Source organism: Pelodiscus sinensis, chromosome 1 (assembly GCF_049634645.1).
Source record: "Pelodiscus sinensis isolate JC-2024 chromosome 1, ASM4963464v1, whole genome shotgun sequence".
NCBI lineage: Eukaryota > Metazoa > Chordata > Testudines > Trionychidae > Pelodiscus > Pelodiscus sinensis.
This window is the reverse complement of record NC_134711.1, coordinates 317321735-317342249: the sequence shown is the minus strand read 5'-3', so window position 1 is coordinate 317342249 and position 20515 is coordinate 317321735. Positions and strand designations below refer to the sequence as shown.

At 46.9% G+C, this 20515-nt stretch overlaps 1 protein-coding gene across 4 annotated transcripts in view; it reads right to left on the bottom strand.

Moving 5' to 3' along the window:
- Window positions 1-1035: 1035 nt before the first annotated feature.
- The window catches only part of LOC142826575 (maestro heat-like repeat-containing protein family member 2B), a 45244-nt gene continuing 25764 nt past the window's right edge, over window positions 1036-20515 (bottom strand). For 2 of the 4 annotated variants that reach the window (XM_075919506.1, XM_075919505.1), the window contains 11 exons: window positions 18841-19003; window positions 18201-18397; window positions 16771-16908; window positions 16452-16563; window positions 11829-11975; window positions 10637-10819; window positions 9597-9752; window positions 8430-8564; window positions 6138-6240; window positions 5101-5166; window positions 1036-3005 (listed from right to left, as the gene is read on the bottom strand). In XM_075919506.1, coding sequence (XP_075775621.1) covers window positions 2932-3005; window positions 5101-5166; window positions 6138-6240; window positions 8430-8564; window positions 9597-9752; window positions 10637-10819; window positions 11829-11975; window positions 16452-16563; window positions 16771-16908; window positions 18201-18397; window positions 18841-19003 — 1474 coding nt within the window. In that variant the 3' untranslated portion in view covers window positions 1036-2931. The remainder of the gene's footprint in view (window positions 3006-5100; window positions 5167-6137; window positions 6241-8429; window positions 8565-9596; window positions 9753-10636; window positions 10820-11828; window positions 11976-16451; window positions 16564-16770; window positions 16909-18200; window positions 18398-18840; window positions 19004-20515) is intronic. The other 2 variants (XR_012900795.1, XR_012900794.1) reach the window with 2 other exon arrangements.

The following is a 20515-nucleotide window of genomic DNA, read 5'->3' as shown; positions in this document are numbered from 1 at the left end:
GTATTGTAAAGGCCGAGCTGGTGTTTTGGGGAAAAACCCCAGAGCTGGCGTTGCTGGGCAGAGTGATGTAGAAGCCCCCGTCCCCCATTTCTCTCCTTGCAGGTGGGATTGTTTTTATTCTCGCTTAAACGTTACAGAGTTGAGAAGCTTCTACCCAACTGTTAAATTTGTTGGGCCACCCCAGCCATTTCACCAATAGCTGCTTTTTTCTTCCTTTCCCTTTCTCTGCTAGAACTTTTTCAATCCTGTAAATCCTGTCTTGTTTGGGGTTCACCTTTTGTAATTCTTCAGGGTAAAACGACCCCGTCACTGTCTCACCCTCATAATCTTTTAATCGGTAGACAGGTCTCTCACCCCTGGTTAAGGCTTCATCCACTATGAATATCTCATCGGTAAATGTTTGTTCATAACCTTTTTTAAAGGCACCTTTGGTTTTAGAGAGTCTCACGTGGTCCCCTTTTCTAAAAGGAACAACAGCCTGTTTTATTTTAACATCATCTCCATAAACACTTTTCCAGACCTTCAGAGAATTGGCGGGGTTCACATCAGCAGGTCTGGTCCGTATAGTTCTGTGAAAGCTCCAGCTGTAACTCTTTATAAACTCAGATAATATGTCAATGTAGCGAAAGGTATTGTGGGCTGTAAAATATCTCCACATCCTAGATTTTAAAGTTCTGTTAAATCGCTCCACAACCCCCACTTTGACTTCATTGTTAGTAACAAAATGGTGGACACCGTGCCGCTTTAACAATCCACTTAAAGGTTTGTTTAAAAATTCTTTTCCCCGATCCGTTTGTAATTTTTGAGGCACGCGACCTTCGCTGAAAATAGCTTTAAAGGCCTTGGCTACCTCCTTGCCCGTCTTGTCCTTTAGGCCTAAGGCCCAGGCATATTTTGATAAAATGTCTATCACTGTTAAAATATACTTAAAACCGCTGTTGCGTTTGGAGAACCGGTGCATATCCACCAAATCTGCTTGCCATTGTGCATCCACGTCTGAGACAATGGTCTTGTCTCTTTTAAAATATATTCGAGCAGGCTTGTGCAAAGAGTAAGCGTCTTGGTCCGAAAGCCATGATGTTACCTGTCTTCTGTTCAAAGTTTTACTGTGCTTTTTGACTGCTTGAAACAGAGGGTTCACCCCACCAAAGCTGCCAGCTTCCCTGGGGGTGTAATGTATTTTCTCTAACAGAGCAATCTGCGTAGACATGACTGTTATTTGTGTTAGTAAAAGATGCTGTAAGTATGGAAGGAACACATTCACACCAACACATTTCATACAAGTTTTATTAAGCATCTGGATTAACACACCCTTTTACAGCCATCTGCAAATGGGCACCATGACACCCCCACCACTATCGCTATTAGGGAGTCCGAGTTAATTCATTCTTGCACGTTTGTTCTCGAGATCCATGTGTCAGATATGAGCAAAAAAAGCGGGCACAAGATAGATTTACTCCCACAGGATTACCGATGTGCAATTTCTCAAAGGTTTCTAGAAAGTCATCGTCGACCTGGCAAGAGATTGTCAAAAAAGAGAATAAGCTACAGCTGCTGGTTTTTAGATTCACAAAACACCCATGATGCCCCCCACCTCGATTTTTTCATTTACCTGTTTGACTTCTTTTCCGTTCACCTTGTCCGACTCCTGGGAGAGATGGGCAGCATCCTCCACAGGGACAGATAACGAGAGGCCGTCTAGCTCGTCAGGCTGCCGTGGGAGGAGTTGGGTTTCGGGATCAGATTCTGGTGTATCCAATAGCAGAGGGGGCAAAGGGCCCCTTTTCGCCTCTCCCTCGTCCTCGGAACTGTTGCTGATGTGGCACTTTCTTCTCATGTGGTGGAAGGCCCTCGTCACCAAAACAAACTCCAAACTTCTGGTGGGGGTGGTGAAGGAGTCCATGTTTCCGCTCAGCGTTTGCACGCTCTCTGAAACACGCGCTCTTGGAACAAGATGGCTTCTTTTGTGTGGCGCTAGAACTTATGGGGAAGTGCTATGCTCTGATTGACAGAGGGTGTCACGGGAAGCTCTTAGAGGGGTCACACGACCAGCTTCCGGTCTGGTCAACGGGTCCCAGAACTGCACCCCCCAAATGGTCAAAGCGATTTGTGGGGTGGTCCTACAGGGAAAAAAACCCTCCTGATTGGTAGAGGGAGGCAGGGTGAGTTCTTAGAGGGGTCACACAACCCACTACTGGGCGGGTCTTCCGGTCCCGGAACTGCCCCCTGATTGGTCAAAGCAGTTCACGAGGCGGTCCTACAGGGAAAAAACCCCTCCTGATTGGTGGAGGGAGGTGGGGCGAGTTCTTAGAGGGGTCACACGACCCACTTCTGGGCGGGTCATCCGGTCCCGGAACTGCCCCCCGATTGGTCAAAGCGGTTCGCGGGGCGGTCCTACGGGGAAAGCCCTTCCTGATTGGTAGAGGGAGGCGGGGCAAGTCCTTAGAGGGGTCACATGACACCCCTTACTTCCGGTCACCTGCCCCTCTTGACCCCGGATGTATTACCCCCAAGGGCGGGACTTCCGGTGACAGGGGACGGGCCTAACGGGGGTCACATGACATCCTTTTTTACTTCCGGTCACCTGTCCCTCTCGACCCGGATGTACTACCCTCCAGGGGCGGGACTGCCGGTGACAAGGGAGAAGGAACTTCCGGGGAGTCGGGGGGGGGGGAACTTCCAGGGTCAGGTGGCGGGGCTAATGTTTGATTGATGGTAGGGCCCTTATACTACTCTCCTACCCCATAGCAGAGCTGGCCGCATACCACCAAGGTCTAGCTTCCCACCGAAGTATATGAGGTGCAAGCTGGAAACAAGCTGGCACAGACAGAGCACATTGTCCTCCAGCAATCCCTCTCTTGTTCCCATTCAAGGTAGCAGGAGCTCTTTGATCTATTTGTCTGTGCTTCATTCCCCGAGCACTCATCCAGGTCAGATGTCTCTTAGGACCTGAGTTGCCACCAGCTGGACAATGGGACTTGGGTCATTCTGTAGTACCTGGAGAGCTGGAATTACAGAGAATATGACTCATTTTTCATATAGTCACCTATGCCTGCAGTAGCTGGAGATTTAGTACCAGTGAGTACCAAGCTACAGAAGCTCTCTGTACAAACAAAGCTTTAGGTTCCTCCATTGGGATCCTTCCAAGCTCCAAACTGAGATGGAGGAGGGGGGAGAGGGGAGACCCTGACCCTACCAGAAACTCATCCAATTGGAAGGTGCTCCATTGACTCAATAGCTTCTGCTTTTAAGTTATTTTACATCTCCTGACAGAAATAAATCTGATGGTGTGGAGTTTGGGGTAGCAAAAAGTGGCTTCCAGGGAGCCGATGGAGCCCAAAGAGTGGATCACACAGGTTGGGAAGAGGCATTGCCAGGATAGCCAGGAGATGCACTGACTTATATCACACTGGCTGCAGTTTCCTCCAGGTACGTCTACACCGCAAAGTTAATTCAAAATAACAGCTGTTATTTTGAATTAACTTTAATAGCATCTATACATGCAAACCGCTATTTCGAAATTAATTCGAAATAGCAGAGCGCTTAATTCAAATTTGGTAAACCTCATTCTACGAGGAGTAACACCAAATTTGAAATAGCTATTTCAAATTAAGTGCTGTGTAGACAATTAATTCAAAATAGGGGGCCTCCAGCCCTTCCCAGGGAGCCCTGGTGGCCACTCTGGGCACAACCAGGAAAACTTGCTCTCCTCTCCCCCTGGCCCCAGAGCCATTAAAGGGACAGACCCTGGCCCGTGCCAGATCCAAGCCTACCAGCCAAGAGCCAGCAGTGGCCACTGGGGCCCCTGAGCCAGTAGCCACAAAACGTGAGCCAGCAAGGCACTAGCAGCCAACCCTCCACTGCTCCTCAGGAGCAGTCTGCCAGCACCCAGGAGCCTGACAGGGGCTGGAGAAGGCGGGTGCCTTCCTGGTCCAGGGTGGAGATCATGGACCTTATTCAGGTTTGGGAGGGATGCCCCAGCATCCATGATCTCCGCACTAGACAGAGGAACACGGCCGTCAATGGCAGGATAGCTGCCAGCCTGGCCACCAAAGGCCACATGCGAACCCAGGAGCAGGTTTGCATGACAATCAAGTTGGTGCGGTGAGACCCCCAACCTTGGGCCCTGATCTTCCCTTCTCCTTTTTTCCCTTTGCTTCTCCCTTCCAACTTCCTCCTCCCAGGTTTCACCCTCCCCTCTCCCACCCACTCTATTCCTCTCTCTCACCTCCTTTTCCCAGTCTCCCCAGAGGTTCACCCTGTTGTTCAATAAACCCAGTTTCTATTTTTGAACATACATGTCTTTTATTTGACATCAGGAAGGGAGGCTAGGGAGGAGTAAGTAGATGGACGTGAGGGAGGAATGGGGCACGAGCCCCCGGTGGGGAGGACCGGGGTGGCTCTGAGGGCTCCTCGGGGTGGACACTCTCCTGCAGGGCCTCCTGGATCCTGACAGCCCCCCGATGGACTCCCCAGACGGTAGCCTGCAGCAAGTGCAGCTGGGCTGATGGCAACAACCCTACGAGACGCACCGGTGTGCCCAGGGGCAGCTCTGGCTCCATGTGGCCGAGTGCTGTGGTGTCCCAAGTGCAGGCACTCAGGGCACTCCAAGACAGGACTGCTTTGTTGTCCCTCCTCGGGGTAGACAAGCGAGCGGGGAACCCTGAGAACTGTCTGTTCGGGGTGGGGGTAGGGTCCCGTGAAGCACGGAGCTCAGTTAGCCTGAGGCAGCAGCCCCACACACTATGTCCTAACCTGATGCCCTGCCAGCACTGGTTCCGGCCAGCCTGAACTTCGGTTCAGGGTCCACTCAGCGTGGACGCGCTATTTCAAAATAACAAAATGCTATTTTGAAATAGGTTTTGTGTATAGATGCATAATTCGAATTAGCTTAATTCAAATGAACAATTTCGAATTAAGTTAACTTGAATTAACGCTGTAGTGTAGACGTACCTCTTTCAGAGCAGACTAAAGCTGAATCTGTCCTTTGATGTGTGGCTGATGCACTTCACACCTGTGGTATCAGTTACTGCTTGCTTGTCAGCTAAATTTCTTTATAACTCACTAATGAATAGGATTTCACCTGTATTTGTTACTTACAGGTCAACAGATGTTCCATGTCCAGCCATTTCTTATTTTTGGTGTCCGTATGTTCCAGGATGATGCCTAAATAAGCAGTGTAAAATAAACATCAATAAAAAACCTTCTCTGTTAAGTGCAAGGTGATAACATTGGCCCTTTGGCTTCTATTGTGGGTCTAAGGTGAGCTGTAGGCAAGAAAATACTAGAAAAGTTTAGCGTCCACACTGAAGAGAATAAGAGAAAAAAATTAAGAATGTTTACATAAAACCTCATTTGCTTTAAACAATCTATGTTCCTCTTGCCACTGCTGTCAGTTATTGGAGATATACTAGGATAGTGTATTAATCTAGTGGTGTGAACAAAGGGCTGGGGCCAGGAATAAGTGCGTACTAAGCAAGGATCTCACATGGATAAATTAATTAGGCCACAATGCTTGCCTGGCTTGCATGGGTGTGCTAAGGAAAGGATGGCACAGGGCCAAAGGGGAGGAATCTAGTGCTTCCTGGGCAAGGCAATCAGGAACCTGCAACAGCAGGCACTGTGTGGCGGTGGCCTGCCTACCTCCCAGTGATGAAGCACCAGTAAGGAACAGTGAACAACACTGAGCTTAGGTCTATAGTTTGAGTCCACACTAACTCTGACTACTAAAAATAGAGTGCAGGTAAGATGACAGAAGCAGTCGGAGGAGCTAGCCACCTTGAGAACAGACTTTTGGGTTTGGATGGGATCATCCTTGGAATAGTTAACCCCTCCTGCTACTCCTGCCACAGCTACTCTATTTTTAGCACACTAGTTTGATCGGAGAATAAACATACCCTACGTGACAGTGTGCCAGCCTCTGCTACTAAATGACTGCGCCATCTCAAAGCATTCTATTGCAACTTACAAATTCCTCCTACCACCACACTGGAGAAGTAGGAGAACATTAACATCTCCATTTATGCATGAGAAGTCACAGCACGGAGAGATTAATAGTAGCTCAGTGCTGCACACAGGGACTTTTTCTGTCTACCTCAAAGGGAATACCAAAAGGGACACGGCACACTTTCTCTCACCAGCTAACTTGGCTGCAACTGCCCGGATCTCTTCCCAGCTGCTGCAGAAGTATGTGATGGTAGTTTTGTAAAAGTTCTCCAGTAGCTCAGCCTTCTCTTTGGCCTAGAGAAAATCAGGGACACATGAGCTCTCTCTGGCTAGAAATGCCCTTTGACTGCCAACACATGCCTTTAAAAACCACAAGTAAACAGTCTGTGTTCCTCTTGCCACTGCTGGCAGTTATTGGACTCACTCAGACTTTTTTTTTAATTTAAACAAGTAAATAAAAGAAAGGACAGGAGGCTGTGTAGAAGTGGGGAAAGTGGGAATCTATGGCAGATTTACATTCCTCTCACCCTCAGTCCTGTATCCCACTCTAATAGGGTACGTCTACACTACAACGTTAATTCGAACTAACTTAGTTCGAATTACTTAATTCGAACTAAGCTAATTAAAACTAACGGATCTAGACTAAAAAACTAGTTCGAATTAGCATTTTACTAATTCGAACTAGCATGCCCACATTAAGTGGACCCTGAACCGGGCTTAAGGATTGCCGGAAGCAGTGCCGGCAGGTCATCAGAGGAGGACTTAGAGCGTGGAGATGCTGTCTCAGGCTAGCCGAGGGCTGTGCTTAAAGGGTCCCAACCCCCACCCCGGACAGACAGTTCTCAGGGGTGCCCCGCTTGCAAAGCAGTCTTGGCTTGGAGTGCCCGGAGTACCCACACTGGGCACATCACAGCACTTGGCCATCAGACCGGCTGCACTTGCCGCAGCCTGCCATCTGGGGAGATGGGGCAATTGGGGGGCTGCAGGAGAGCTTCCACCACAAAAGCCCGCAGAGCCAGCCCATTCCTCCCTCAACTCCTTCCACTTACCCTTCCTAGCCCCTCTTCTTGATGTACAAAATAAAGGAAAAATTGTGTTCAAAAATGGAATCTGTCTTTATTGAACAAAACTGGGGGAGACTGGGAAAAGGGGGTGGAAGAGGGGAAGAGAGAGGGTGGCAGAGGGGAGGGCAACTAAAATGATCAGAGGTTGGGAACAGGTCTCATATGAAGAGAGGCTAAAGAGACTGGGACTTTTCAGCTTAGAAAAGAGGAGACGGAGGGGGGACAGGATACAGGTCTCTAAAACCAGGAGTTGGGTGGAGAGGGTGCATACAGAAAAGTTCTTCATTAGTTCCCATAAAGAAGGACTAGAGGACACCAAAGGAAAGGAATGGGTAGCAGGCTTCAAACTAGTAACAGAAAGTTGTTCTTCGCAAAGCACAGAGTCAACCTGTGGAACTCCTTACTGCTGGAGGCTGTGAAGGCTACAACTAGAACAGAGTTTAAAGGGAAGTGAGATCAAGCCATGGAGGTTGGGTCCATGGAGTGGTATTAGCCAGGGGGTAGGAGTGGTGTCCCTGCCCAAAGTTTGTGGAAGGCTGGAGAGGGATGGCACGAGACAAATGGCTTGGTCACTGTCTTCGGTCCATCCCCTCCAGGGTCCCTAGGGTTGGCCGCTGTCGGCAGACAGGCTACTGGGATAGATGAACCTTTGTTCTGACCCAGGATGGCCATTGTAAGCTCAGTGCTCAGGGTCGGGGGTCTCAGTGGACCCCCTTGATTTTCATGCACACCTGCTCCTGGGTGGCCAGGCTGGCAGCTCTCCTGCTCTAGCCGGCCACCTTCCTGTGCCTAGTGCGGAGATCGTGGATGAGGTCCACGATGTCCGCACTAGCCCAGGAGGGAGCCCGCCTTTTGCGGTCCCGGGCAAGCTCCCAGGACCCGCCAGCCTGGTCCCGGGAAGAGGGGGAGGGCTGGGGGGCATCGGGTGGGTGGCTCGATCCGCACCAGGTGCAGGGTCTGCTGGCTGGGTGCTGGCAGGCTTGCACCTGGCACGGGCACCGTAGCCAGCCCGTGCCCCTTTAAGGGGTCCGGGGCCGGGAGGGGGGCATAGAGTTTCCCTGGTGTTGGTCGGAGTGGCCACCAGGGAAAGCTGGGGAGGGCTAGCCTCCCACTAGTTCGCATTAAGGGGCTACACAGCCCTTAATTCGAACTAGTAAATTTGAACTAGGCTTAATCCTCGTGGAATGAGGATTACCTAGTTCGAACTAAGCGCTCCGTTAGTTCGAATTAAATTCAAACTAACGGAGCGCTAGTGTAGCACCTATGAAAGTTAGTTCGAACTAACGTCCGTTAGTTCAAACTAACTTTGTAGCGTAGACATACCCATAGATACTTACATTGCCCATCACACATTCCCCCTGCTTCTACACCACAAGCCTATGCTGTCAATAATCTCATATAATTCTGTAGGTCACTCACAAGGTGTCTGCAGATATCCATCTGGAGCTCCTCAGGGTTCAGCTCGGTTCTCCAACTAAGATGCTCATTAAGTATAGTTTGGAGCCTCTTCAGTCCCAAAAATGGGGCACAGAGATGAAATGTAGCTCTGCACTCCTGAAAAAGAGGGTTGCACCACTGAATTGTTCCATAACACGTATTGTGCTCATTCAAATGGAACTCATGTCCTTGACTGCTCATCTACCCCAAGAATAAAAGGGATTCCCCTGAAGTAATAGACAGAAAATATGCCAGCATGACTTTAATAGGGGGAAAGGGATTCTACTTCTGGAGTATTGCATCCAATTCTGGGCACCCCATTACTTAAAAAATGTTGATACATTGGAGAAAGTCCAATGGAGGGCAACAAAGATGATTAGGAGGCTGGAACACATGATTTACAAGGAGAGGCTGAGGGATTTGGGATTATCTAGTCTTCAGAAGAGAAGAGTGAGGGGAGCTTTGATAGAAGGCTTTAACTACCTGAAGGGGGATTTCAAAGAGGATGGAGAGAGGCTGTTCTCAGTGGTACTAGATGACTGAATGAGGAGCAATGGTCTCAAGTTACAGTGGGGGAGGTCTAGGTTGGAGATTCGGAAAAACTATTTTACTAGGAAGGTGGTGAAGCACTGGAATGGCTTACCTAGGGAGGCAACGGAACCTCTAAATCTAGAGTTTTCAAATCCTAGCTTGACAAAGCCCTGGCTGGGATTGTTTAGTTGAGGCTGGTCCTGTTTTGGGCAGGAGGTTGGACTCAGTGACCTCCTGAGGTCTCCTCCAAACCTATGGTTCTATGATTTTATAATACTGAAAACTGGAGATAGCAGCAATGTTTTTTCAGAACAGATGTAGCTATGAAAGCTGCTTCACTAGGCATAGCTGTGGTCTTTCCTCTGTTGTGGGGAGGCAGGAACGTGGGGTGCAGAGATAGGCAGGAATGAACTCTTGGGATCAGACCCATGACCTATCCTGAACTCCAGTGAGACAACCCTGGCTGCTAAGGACCAGCCTGTCTGGGATTGACTCAAAAGGAGGGCAATGAACTGAGGGAAGAATTTAGGTCTCCACTGCGGGAAGGAATAGCAGAGCTCCCCTGGCATCAGGAGGAAGATTCTTTTTGCTTAGTAATTAAGTCACTGTCATTCTTACCATTGAAACCTCAGGGCTTGGATCTTGCAGGTGCAGCAGAAGCGTGACCCAGCTCTGTCTAACCTGCTTGGCAAAATAGTCCTTCCATTTTCTCTTTGCAGAGCCGGCCAGGATACCAAACAGGACAAAGGCCAATGCACGAAGAGTGTTGTCCTCCTATAGCCAAGAAAGCCACACAGGTTGGTAACGAAGAAATAACCACATCATGTATCTAGCACAGCTGTCTCTTCTACATTAGGGTAGAGTGATTCCAACTACAGAAGTTTAAAAGAACTGGAATTAATCAAGTTTGGGCCAAATGTGTTGATTCATCAAAATACTTTGAAGACAGTTCAATTTTGACAACATTCTTCCAGAAGCCAAGTAGGGGTACTTGGTCAGCTTCTTGGTGACCCATCTAGCAGGCTAACTGGGATCTTGGGCTTCCTGGCCCTCACCTTCAGAACAGCCTGTCTGGCAGGCTGACAAGGAGCCAGGAAATGTGCACCCTGGCACCTCTAATTCCCAGTGTTTCCAGGTTCCCTGTCTCCAGCATAGTCTGCCAGTAGACTGCCCTCAGGCAAGGCTCCCAGTAGAGCTGGGTTGAGAATAGTATTACTGTTTCACAAAGAGTTTTGAAATTTGGGCTGGGGGGTGTGTCCCCCAAATAGGAACAAAACCAAAATTTGAAATCTCAAACTTCTCTGCAAAATGGAATAATTTCAACCATCTGACATAAAAATCGTATGGAGCAGGCCCAAAACAGTCTATTACACCCTGTATGCCCATTTTCCTTGGTATGCAGCTACCTAATCTAGTATTCATACTTCCTTTGCCATTCTCATTGGAAATAAAGATGAACAGAAGGGTGAGACTGAAGGAGCAGGGATGGCATCCTCATTTTCTTAATTCTCTGCTCCTCCATAAAACACATCTCTTCCCTAAGGCCTAAAATCACTTCATTCTGACATGAACAATGCCCAGTGAGGACACATCATGCATTGTAAATGGAGCCTCATCAATGTCAGCTGAACTGGGGTTGAAGGCTTCTGTTCACGTACATTATCGAAGTACTTCCGGATCTGTGTGGTGAGGTCTCTGAAAGAAGAACCTATGTCCTTCCCTTTCAGCTCGTTCAGAACGTTGGCCAGGGCCTTCAGGCTTTCGGCAATGACTTCAGAACTGAAAGTGTCTTCTAAAGTCCTGATCAGTGCCTCCAGAAGAAACTTCTTGTACTTTTTCACCTGTTCAGACGTATGACATTAAAAAACACTTTCCACTAACCACATTTCTAATATGTTTTTTTAGCAATTATGAAGCAGTGGGAATTTCATCTGCCCCCCTAGTGACCTATAGCTATATTTTACATCAGATACTAGCTACAATAAGCCAAACTCTGTGCCATATTACACCTATGTAATCCTATTAGATTTCTAATTACTTAGATTTGAAGGCCAAAAGGGACCATTGTGATCATTCAGTCTGACCTCCTTCACAACACAGAACCTCCCCAAAATAATGTCTGTTTGACTAGAGCACCTCTTTTAGAAAAACAGCCCATCTTGTTTTTAAAGTTGCTACTGATAGAGACCCCACCACAACCCTTGGTAAATGGTTCCAATGATTAAAATTACCATTAAAATGTATGCCTTACTAGCAGTCTGAATTAGTTTAGCTTCATTCCCCCTCCCTCCCCCATTGAATCTAAAGGCACATTTTCTAGCCCTTTGAAAATTCTTGTGACTCTTCTCCAATTTATCAACATCCTTCTTGAATTGCAGGCATGATCCTGACATAGTATTCTAGCAGTTCTCACACCAGTGCCATAAGCAGAGGTAAAATAACTTCTTTATTCTTATTCAGAATCCCTCTGTCTATGCCTCCGAGGATCACCTCAGCTCTTTTGGTCACAGCTTTGTACTGGGCGCTTACGTTCAGCTGATTATCTATCATGATTTGAGTTTTTTAGTGTCTCTGTTTCCTGGAATAGAATCTCTCATCGTGGAAATAAAGCCTACACTCTTCATTCCTAGGAGTATACATTTACATATGATCATATTAAGTACATATTGTTTCCTTATGCCCAGCTTACCAAGAGAACAAACCTGCTGTGTATTGACTGCAAAGAGGTTACAGGGGTATGAGAGAGCAGACATTGGCCTAGTGCATTGTGCATGGCCTCTGTAAATCCTGAGCAATTGTTTCCTTTAGTTTCTCTAGTTATGCTGCATTGTATTCAGTATTCTATCTTACCTTCTCAGGTGCCCCATAGACTAAATTGCCTAGGCCTCTTACAGCCATTTGACGGACAATGCTGTTATTGTCCCGTGACCTTTCTTCTAAGCTATGTAAGATAGACTTAAGGATCTTCTTCTCCCTGAGTATGGGATCAGTCATTAGCTGAAATAAAATCAACATGTCCATTAGCTCTAATATGTTCATTAAGATAGCGAATATAATTTGAGGAGACACGTAATACACTGTAATTTATTATTCTATATGAATGAGTACTGTGTTAAAAACATGGATTTTTCCTTTTAGGCACTATAATGGGTGATTGCTCATCCCTTGAAAGCCTCTCAGTGACTGCATTTGATACCACAGTCCTTTTCTCTCCCAGGTGCATCCTGCCAGTCGATCTTAGTGAGTCTTCCATGGCTCAGCCCTCTGGCCAAGTCCCAAAGTCCAAACAAATGCCTTTTAGGTCCTGTTGCCCTCACTAGGGTCTTCAGCCCCAACTCTGGACCCTTTATAGTCTGTTCTTTGTTCAACCTCTCCATAAGCCTTGTCCCCTTCATCGGGTTTATGCCACTGGGGAACCTGAGCCTGCCCACTACTCTTGGTTCCAACCTAGAAATAGCAGCGAGTCATTGCTTCATTTCAGTTTATTGCTACTTTTTCCTTAGGTTCTTCCTATGGGGCCACTTTCAGTTTCTCCCTCTAATTATATGTTTAAGGCTCGTAAGGACTCTCTCTCTGCAAATTCAGCTTCAGAAAATGCTGCCTGAAATAAACCCCTGTGAATTGGTTTGGCCAGAGAATAGCATCTTTTCTTGGCCCTCCACTTCCTGAAAGGAACTGACCTAATAAAGCCCTGTAGCTCCATATATCTGAACCAGCTGGGCTCTGATTGGCAGCTTTCATGAGGCCTCTCTAGGCAGACCTTGAAAACCCACGTTTGTGACTCCTTTCCTAGGTGGGGTGTAAAAAGATTTTGGGGCACAAACAGATTCCTAGAACCACCAGATGAGCCTCTAAAATAGCGATTTAGCGTAAATGTGAAATATGACACAGACGTTATAGCAAGGCTGTGGAGAGGGAGGATGCTCCAGTAGTTAGCAGCCTAGGACTTAGGAGGTTCCAGTTCAATTTCCTGCACCCTCAAAGACTTCCTAGATGATGTTGGGCAAGTCACTTAGGCCTTCTGTGCATCAGTTTCCTGTTTGCAAAATGGGACTAATAGTGTTTCCCTGCCTCACAGGGGTATTGTAGGGATACATACTTTTAAAGAGTTTTGAGGCACTCAGATACTACATTATCATTTTGAAGTACTCAGATAATACAAGTTTCTAAAAGGATGTTTTAAGGAAGATGGAGAAAAATTGTTCTTCTTGGCCTCTAAGGATAGGATAAGAAGCAATGAGCTTAAATTACATCAAGGGAAGTTTAGGTTGGACAGCAGGAAAAACGTCCTGCCTGTCAGGGTGGTTAAACCCTGCAATAAATTGCCTCAGGAGGTTGTGGAATCTGCATCACTAGAAATATTTAAGAGCAGGTTAGACAAACACCTGTCAGGGATGATCTAGACTGTGCTTGGTCCTGCCGTGATGGCTGGGGATTGGACTCGAAGACCTCTCAAGATCCCTTCCAGTTCGAATGTTCTATGAATCTATTATTCTACATTAATGAGAATCTAAGATAGATGTTAATGTATTTGTATGTTGCTTATTTTATAGTATTAGGACACTAGATTCATTTAGAAGATTTGCTGAGCTAGACCAAAATCAGGAGCTGTTGGTCAGTATTAGCCCTAGGAATTGTCAGAAAAGGTCTAGTAATTCAAATTCTATGGCTACATCTACATTGGCATGATTTTGCGCAAAAGCAGCTGCCAGTCTACACTGGCGGGGAGTTCTTGCACAAGAACACTGACATTCTAATGTCTAAAATCAGTGCTTCTTGCGCAAAAACTATGATGCTCCCGCTCAGGAAAAAGCCCTCCTGTGCAACTGTTCTTGCGCAAGAGGCCAGTGTAGACAGGCCACATTAATTTCTTGTGCAAGAAAGCCCAATGGCTAAAATGGCCATCGGAGCTTTCTTGTGCAAGAGAGCGTCTACACTGGCACGGATGATTTTGCAGAAAAGCGCCTCTTAGCACAACAGCACATGCCAGTGTAGACGCTCTCTTGCGCAAATATTCTAACGCAAAAACTCTTGCGTTACAAGTATGGGTATGTCTACAGTACAAAGTTAATTCGAACTAACAGCCGTTAGTTCGAATTAACTTTAATAGCGGCTATACATACAAACTGCTAGTTCGAATTTAAATCGAACTAGCGGAGCGCTTAATTCGAACTAGGTAAACCTCATTCTACGAGGAGTAACGCCTCGTTCGAATTAAGTAGTTCAAATTAAGGGCTGTGTAGCCACTTAATTCGAACTAGTTGGAGGCTAACCCTAATCAGGTTGCCCTGATGGCCACTCTGGGCCAAACCAGGGAAACTTTTCTGCCCCTCTCCCAGCCCCAGAGCCCTTAAAGGGGCATGGTCTGGCTACAGTGCCTGTGCCAGTGGCAAGCCTGCCAGCACCCAGCCAGCAGACCCTGCACCTGGCATGGCATGAGCCAGCCACCCGCTGCCACCCAGCCCTCCGCCTCTTCCCAGGACCAGGCTGGCGGCTCCTAGGAGCCTGCCCAGGGCCACAAGAGGCAGGCGCCCGCCTGGTCTAGTGCAGAGATCGTGGACATTATCGAGGTTTGGGGGGAGGCCTCCAGCGTCCACGACCTCCACACTAGGCACAGGAATGCAGCCATCTAGGGCAGGATAGCTGCCAGCCTGGCCACCAAAGGCCACATCCAAACCCAGGAGCAGGTTTGCATGAAAATCAAGTTGTTCCAGTGAGACCCCCGACCCTGAGCCCTGCGCTTAGTACATAAGAACATAAGAATGGCCGTACTGGGTCAGACCAAAGGTCCATCTAGTCCAGTAGCCTGTCTGCCAACAGCGGCCAACACCAGGTACCCCAGAGGGGATGGACCGAAGACAATGACCAAGCAATTTGTCTCGTGCCATCCATCTTCAGCCTTCCACAAACAGAGGCCAGGGACACCATTCCTACCCCCTGGCTAATAGCACTCCACGGACCCAACCTCCATGAATTTATCTAACTTCTCTTTAAACTCTGTTATAGTTCTAGGCTTCAAAGCCTCCTGTGGCAAGGAGTTCCACAGGTTGACTATAAGAAGAACTTTGTGTGAAGAAGAACTTTCTTTTATTAGTTTTAAACCTGATGTCCATTCATTTCATTTGGTGACCTCTAGTCCTTATATTATGGGAACTAATGAAGAACTTTTCTTTATGCACCCTCTCCACACCACTCATGATTTTATAGACCTCTATCATATCCCCCCTCAGTCTCCTCTTTTCTAAGCTGAAAAGTCCCAGTCTCTTTAGCCTCTCTTCATATGGGACCTGTTCCAAACCCCTAATCATTGTACTTGCCCTTTTCTGAACCCTTTCTAAGGCCATATCTTTTTTGAGGTGAGAAGACCACATCTGTACACAGTTCTGAAGATATGGCGTACCATAGTTTTATACTTCCCCTCCTCCTTCTTCCCCTGGCTTCCCCCTTCCAGCTCCCTCCTCCCAGGTTTCTACCTCCCCTCTCCCACCCTCTTTCTTCCCCTCTCCCACCTCCTTTTCCCAGTCCCCCAGAGGTTAATCCCCCCCGCCCCCAGTTTTGTTAAATAAAGAGAGTTTCTTTTTTTGAACACGTGTCCTTTATTTTTTACATCAGGAAGAGGGGGCTCGGGAAGGGTAAGTGGAAGGAGGTGAGGGAGGAATGGGGCACGAGCCCCCGATGGGGAGGACTGGGGTGGCTCTGCGGGCTCCTCGGGGTGGAAGCTTTCCTGTAGGGCCTCCTGGATCCTGATAGCCCCCTGATTGACCTCCCCCGGATGGCAGCCTGCGGCAAGTGCAGCCGGGCTGATGGTCGAGTGCTGAAATGTGCCGAGTGTGGGCATTCAGGGCACTCCAAGACAGGACTGCTTTGATGTCCCCATCGAGTTAGACATGCAAGCGGGGAATCCTGAGAACTGTCTGTCCGGGGTGGGGGTCAGGTCTTTTTAAGCACAGCCCTCGGCTAGCCTGAGGAAGCAGCTCCACACCTTAAGTCCTAACCTGATGCCCTGACGGCACTGGTTCTGGCCAGCCTTAACTTCGGTTCAGGGTCCACTAAATGTGGACATGCTATTTCGAATTAGCAAAATGCTAATTTGAATTAGTTTTGAGGTCTAAATGCACTCATTCGAATTAGCTTATTTCAAATTAACTAATTTGAATTAAGTTAATTCGAATTAGTGCTGTAGTGTAGACATACCCTATTTGCGCAAAATCTTGCCAATGTAGACGTAGCCTATCTATATCTTGCTCACTCTCTCTTAACCAGCAACTAGAATAGGCAGCTAGGCTAGGCTAGTATAGGCCCCAAAAATAACAAAGAGAAAATGATTAAGAAAGGTGTAATGAAGTTCCTTATGAGATTTCCTTATAAAGGACACATTCTACTATCTAAAATGAATTCCTATGAACTGAACTGTACAATTCCCCAGAGAAAGGTAAACAACAGATAACAGCCTAATGGTGGAACTGCTCATACCTGAGCAAAGAAAGCTGTGCTGGTGACTCGCTGGTTTTCTGATGGGGAATTTACCCAGGGAAGGAGGCTCTGTATGATCTCCACTGTTATTAGTCCAGATCTTTGCAGAACCCTGGAAGACAAAAGGAACCACTTATGGGCAGACTGTGCACTTCAAAAGCTTAGCTGCTATGACCATACAACTCTAAAACCTACGCATGGAAGCTCTGTGTTTCTCACCCAGGGCACCCCGCACAAAGCTATACCTGAAAGTTCCCTGTCAGTCACTCTATTTGTTGCCGATCCCTGAGGATGAAGTGCTGTCTCCTAGATCTCTTACCTCACCAGCAAACACACCCCCTCGTGGTGAGTCTGCGGATTTTCAAGAAGCATCCAAGTTTTCTGCTTCCAGAGAGTTCTTATCAGCTTCTCATTCATAGCCTTGAGAAGCACAGCCTCTAATGCTTCAATAGAAAGCCTGGGGGAAAAGAGGCACAGAACTGTAGTAACCAATAGAAAGGCACAGCCTAAGCAGTCAGGAAACCCCAGTTACTTGTCAGGTCTGTTGTTCATTGACAGTTCATCCATTGACAGTATCCTGGGGACCACTGTTTTTGGAAGGACTTAATTCCAGGAGGTATTTCAGTCTCATACATCTCATATTACTAGTGTTGCTATGGACAACATTTTGCAGTCACTTTCTCCTATCTGCAAGGTGTATGGGCACTAGCACAGTACAGTAATATGGAAAAAATACACAACCAGACCCCAAAAGCTGGGACACAGAGAGATTAGTGATCACTAATGGTTATTTTGGGGCCCTATGTCCAGCGAGATGTGACAGGGTGCTGAGAGCTTGTACTTGGGGTCAGCACTCTGGTAACTACTAGTACTAATTAGCTTCCCCAGAGAAAGCCTAATTGGATAGAAATGTACCTGATTGCCTGGCTAGAGTGGGGCTATAGAATCAACAAACCTATTATTCCATTAATAAGGAATCTGCCTAAAGGGACACCCACAGGAGTGTTTGAGGGAAACAGAGAGCAAAAGAGACAAAATGCTAGAGGCATCTAGATAGACTTATGTGTAGTGCTGGGGAGGAGCCGGTGGTCGTGGTACATGTAGGTCTCAATGACATAGGGAAGAGTAGGAGAGATGTCCTGGAGGCCAAATTTAGGTTGCTAGGAAAGAGACTGAAATCCAGGACCTCTATGGTGGCATTCTTGGAAATGCTTCCAGTTCCACGCGCAGGACCAGGTAGGCAGGCAAAGCTTCAGAGTCTCAATGTGTGGATGAGACAATGGTGTAGGGAAGAGGGGTTTGGATTTATCAAGAACTGGGGACACTTTTGGGAGAGGGGGAGCCTATACAGGAAGGATGGGCTCCACCTAAACCAGGGTGGAACCAGACTACTGGCACTAAACATTTAAAAGGCTGTAGAGCAGTTTTTAAACTAAGAGATGGGGGAAAGCCGATTGGTGGGGAGATGCAGGGAGACTTCTCTTAGAGGAGAATCCGTTGATAGAGATTCTCTAAGCTGTAGTCAGAAAGAGAGGACAAAGAGACTGAGGCCTGAGGAGGCCTAGATAGTAGTGTTTGTGTTGCCAGAGGTTGGTGGTTTCAGGGAACTGACCTATAGCAAGCACAAACAAGACTTTCTCATATTAAAAGCAGGTGATGGTAAGGTGCCTCATAACCCTGAGAACTCCTGGGGAGTGTCACACAAATGTACTGGGATTCTCTTTGTTTTGCTCCCTTTCTTCTAATTACCTGCAAGGGTTGCCCTCACATAGTTGTTGTCCTTTTCTAAATAACCTCCTTCGGCTGCTCATCCTGGGCAAAGGCATCTTTTGTCCTAGGGTTTGGCTGATCTGCTGCAGAAGAACAGTGAACAACTCCGGGAACAGCTCCTGCACAGTTTTGCTCAACTGCAATGCTGACACCACTTCAAAGATGGCACATGTTGCCTGAAAGGAGAGCATGGTAAAAGAAGAGGTCTCTTCCTAACACTATCACACTCTCTCCCCTTCTGATACCTGCTGGACTAAATTCCCACTCCTGTCACTAACTTGATGAATGACCGAGAGCAATTCACTCCATGTGTGCCTTAGCGTCCCATATCTGTAAAAATGTGTACGACCTATCAAGGCATGTTATGAGTTGCACAAAACATTTGCAAAGCACTGTAAGAAATCTGATTCAAAGACTTTCTAATTGCCAGATATTATTAAGTGAATCAGCCACATACTCTAAATCTGCCATCTGTTGTTCCACAGAAAGCACAGCTGGAATCCAGGAAACAGTACTTCAGAAAAGAAGTGCCCATATGACAATATTATACCACTCATCTAGCTTTCCATCAGCATGTGTGTCACAAGGCAGAGAAATACATGTCTGTCGTCTAACTTACTGTGAGAGGTTCAGCAGCTGCTAAATGCAGGTCAGTTTCTGTCTCTGAGGTCGTGCTTCCTTCTTGGCTTGTTGGAGTCTTTATTCTTTCTATTAGGACCTTCAGGACTTGAGGGGCGAGCAAGGGATCTGTCCCCAGAGATCTCCACAGCTCAGTGGTGTCACTGCAATTTAACATAAGTTATATGTGACCCCTGGAGACTTTTGTGGCTCTGACTATATGCATCATATTCAAGTAAAGAACAAATTTTCTCCTTGACTATGATCAGGGCTCACCAACCGCGCTGTCCGGCGATCTGCGCATGCACAGATCGCCCGAACCTGGCTCTTCCAGGTTACAATCTACACGCTATGGGTGAGTAGATTGTATTATTTGTCAAGCCCTGCCTATGATGAGCAAGTTCAGAGTGCTGTCCTCCTTATATGGTCCTCATGTTTTACATATTGAGTTTCTAGTTACAGAACTAAGTTAAGTTACATTTCAGGTTACATTTCTACAGTGCATGACTATTTGGGGATCCTGGAGGTATCCCGAAATAGCTACCCCACATTTACACAAGCAGCCCGTTATTTTGAAATATTTTTCAAAATAATGGGCACACTATTTTGCCATCCCAATAAACTTTGTTGCATGAGGGATAAGGGATAGCTTGAAATAGCACATTATTTCGACATTTGGTGCTGTGTAGAAGCGCCACATTTCAAAATAGGCTATGCAAAATATGATACGCAATTTGCAGAGTGCATATTGTGCATCTTATTTCAAGTTTAGGGTGCTGTATAGACACAACCCTAGTCTTACTGCACCATAACCATTAATGCTAGACTTCAGAAGGAAAGGACACAGAGCTCTAATCACAGTTCCTGTTTTCCTACTTCTCAGTAGATATGGAATCATGAGCATGTGATGCCCAAAGATCTACGGCCTGGGAGACAAGTTGAAGAAAGAAAAATGATCTTCCTACTAACTGGATGTACAACTATGAGAACAAATATTTGTGGCTAGCCCATGACCTCTTCACAAATGGCATTCCCTGGCCTCTATTTGCCAGAATGGGCATGTTCTGTTCACTCCCTATGGGGCACCTGGCATTGGCCACTGTCTGAAGACAGGATCCTGGGCTAGATGGACATTTGGTCTGACCCACTACAGCCGTTCTCATGTTCTTAGATTCCTGCACTGATGACTGATAATTCAGCTAGGGATGTTTGAATGAAATGATAGATATGCTTACCACCCTGTCTTTAAGTACCAAGAATGACAATTCCATTCCAGCAGCCATACCCTTGCTGATACCAAAAGCCTGGTGCCCTATCCTTGCTAATCAGCCAGGAATTTGGATTTGAAGCTTTCATGCTACCAGAAAACGAACAGTCACTGGCAATTTCCAGGGTGATGTTAGTTCAGGGGTCTGGAGAGGCCAAACTCCACTCCAGTGATGCCAGTAAAGGGAAGTCTTTAGGATGCCAAAGCAACTATTAATTAATGGAAACAGAATGACACTTAATTTCTCCCTGCACCCACCTTGACATGGTCTTGGACCTTTCTGCAGAAAGACCCAAGCTATTAACCTTTAGGAATTATCTCAAACTGTCTGTGGCTTAAATGAAGCCTTACATCTTCCAGTGAAGCTGTGGGATCCATGGTTACCAAAATGAACACTGTAAGGAGCAGT